Source organism: Condylura cristata, unplaced genomic scaffold (assembly GCF_000260355.1).
Source record: "Condylura cristata isolate star-nosed mole 26May11 unplaced genomic scaffold, ConCri1.0 scaffold00017, whole genome shotgun sequence".
Lineage (NCBI taxonomy): Eukaryota > Metazoa > Chordata > Mammalia > Eulipotyphla > Talpidae > Condylura > Condylura cristata.
The window spans coordinates 40,545,384-40,546,322 of record NW_004567118.1 but is presented as its reverse complement, the minus strand read 5'-3'; the positions used below and the strand labels follow the sequence as shown (position 1 = coordinate 40,546,322).

The 939-nt window shown below is 35.7% G+C and overlaps 1 protein-coding gene across 1 annotated transcript in view; it reads right to left on the bottom strand.

Annotated features, from left to right (window-relative positions):
• Positions 1-939, bottom strand: part of LOC101624873 (serine/threonine-protein kinase MRCK alpha-like) — a 42,277-nt gene that overhangs the window by 10,909 nt on the left and 30,429 nt on the right. The window contains exon 9 of the mRNA XM_004685169.1: positions 367-506. Coding sequence (XP_004685226.1) covers positions 367-506 — 140 coding nt within the window. The remainder of the gene's footprint in view (positions 1-366; positions 507-939) is intronic.

Sequence of the window (939 nt, the reverse complement as noted above, 5' to 3'; positions counted from 1 at the left end):
GAAACACATGTCTTTTGCAGCAACTTGGATGGAGCTGGAAAAGATCATGCTTAGTGAGATAAGCCAGAAAGAAAAAGAAAAATACCGGATGGTTTCACTCATAGCAGGAGTTTAATGAACCAGATAAGAAAATAATAATAATAATGAACAGTTATATACCAGAGACATTTTGTGGGGGTGGAGTGGGGAATGGGATCAAAAACAGTATGTATGGGGGGAAATGCACTGGACTATAGTGATGGCACATGGGTGACTTGGTGATGGGAAACCCACGGGGATTACAATTGAGATGAAAAAAATGTACAGAATGATGTAAAAATAAACTATTATAAAAAAAAAAAAGGATGCTTCCTTTGAAAAGCTTACCTCATGTCAATCACTTGACTCACTACGACATTGGGTTTCAAGTCTTTTTCTTCATCCAGGTCATACAGGAAGAGTTTGAAGTCACAAACTATAGCCAATGCTCTCTGCCACCCTCTTTTCACTCCTGCTTTTTTGGGGATCTTTTGTTTTGGTTTTATAAAAAACAAAAACAATCTAAGATGACACATCAAGTTCTATCCATATGTAAACATTATTATAAAATTAGGGCAATTAGTTATAAATCAATCATTTATCTTGTTAAAGATATGACTAGAAAAACATAATGGGATGAAATTAGGAGAACAAGCGAGGCTGCAAGGGATGAATGACCCATTTTGGAAATAAGATTGATAACCTTTCAATTAATACTTCAGAATTCATTAAAATGACAATTACAGCTTGATTTCTTGAGAAGAGGGCAGGAAGTGCACTGGACTATGGTGATGGCACACGGGTGATGTGGTGATGGGAAGACCACAGGGATTACAAGTGAGATGGAAAAAGGTGCAAAATCATGTAAAAATAAATTTATAAAAAAATGACAACTACAGCTTGATTTCTTAGTACTTACAC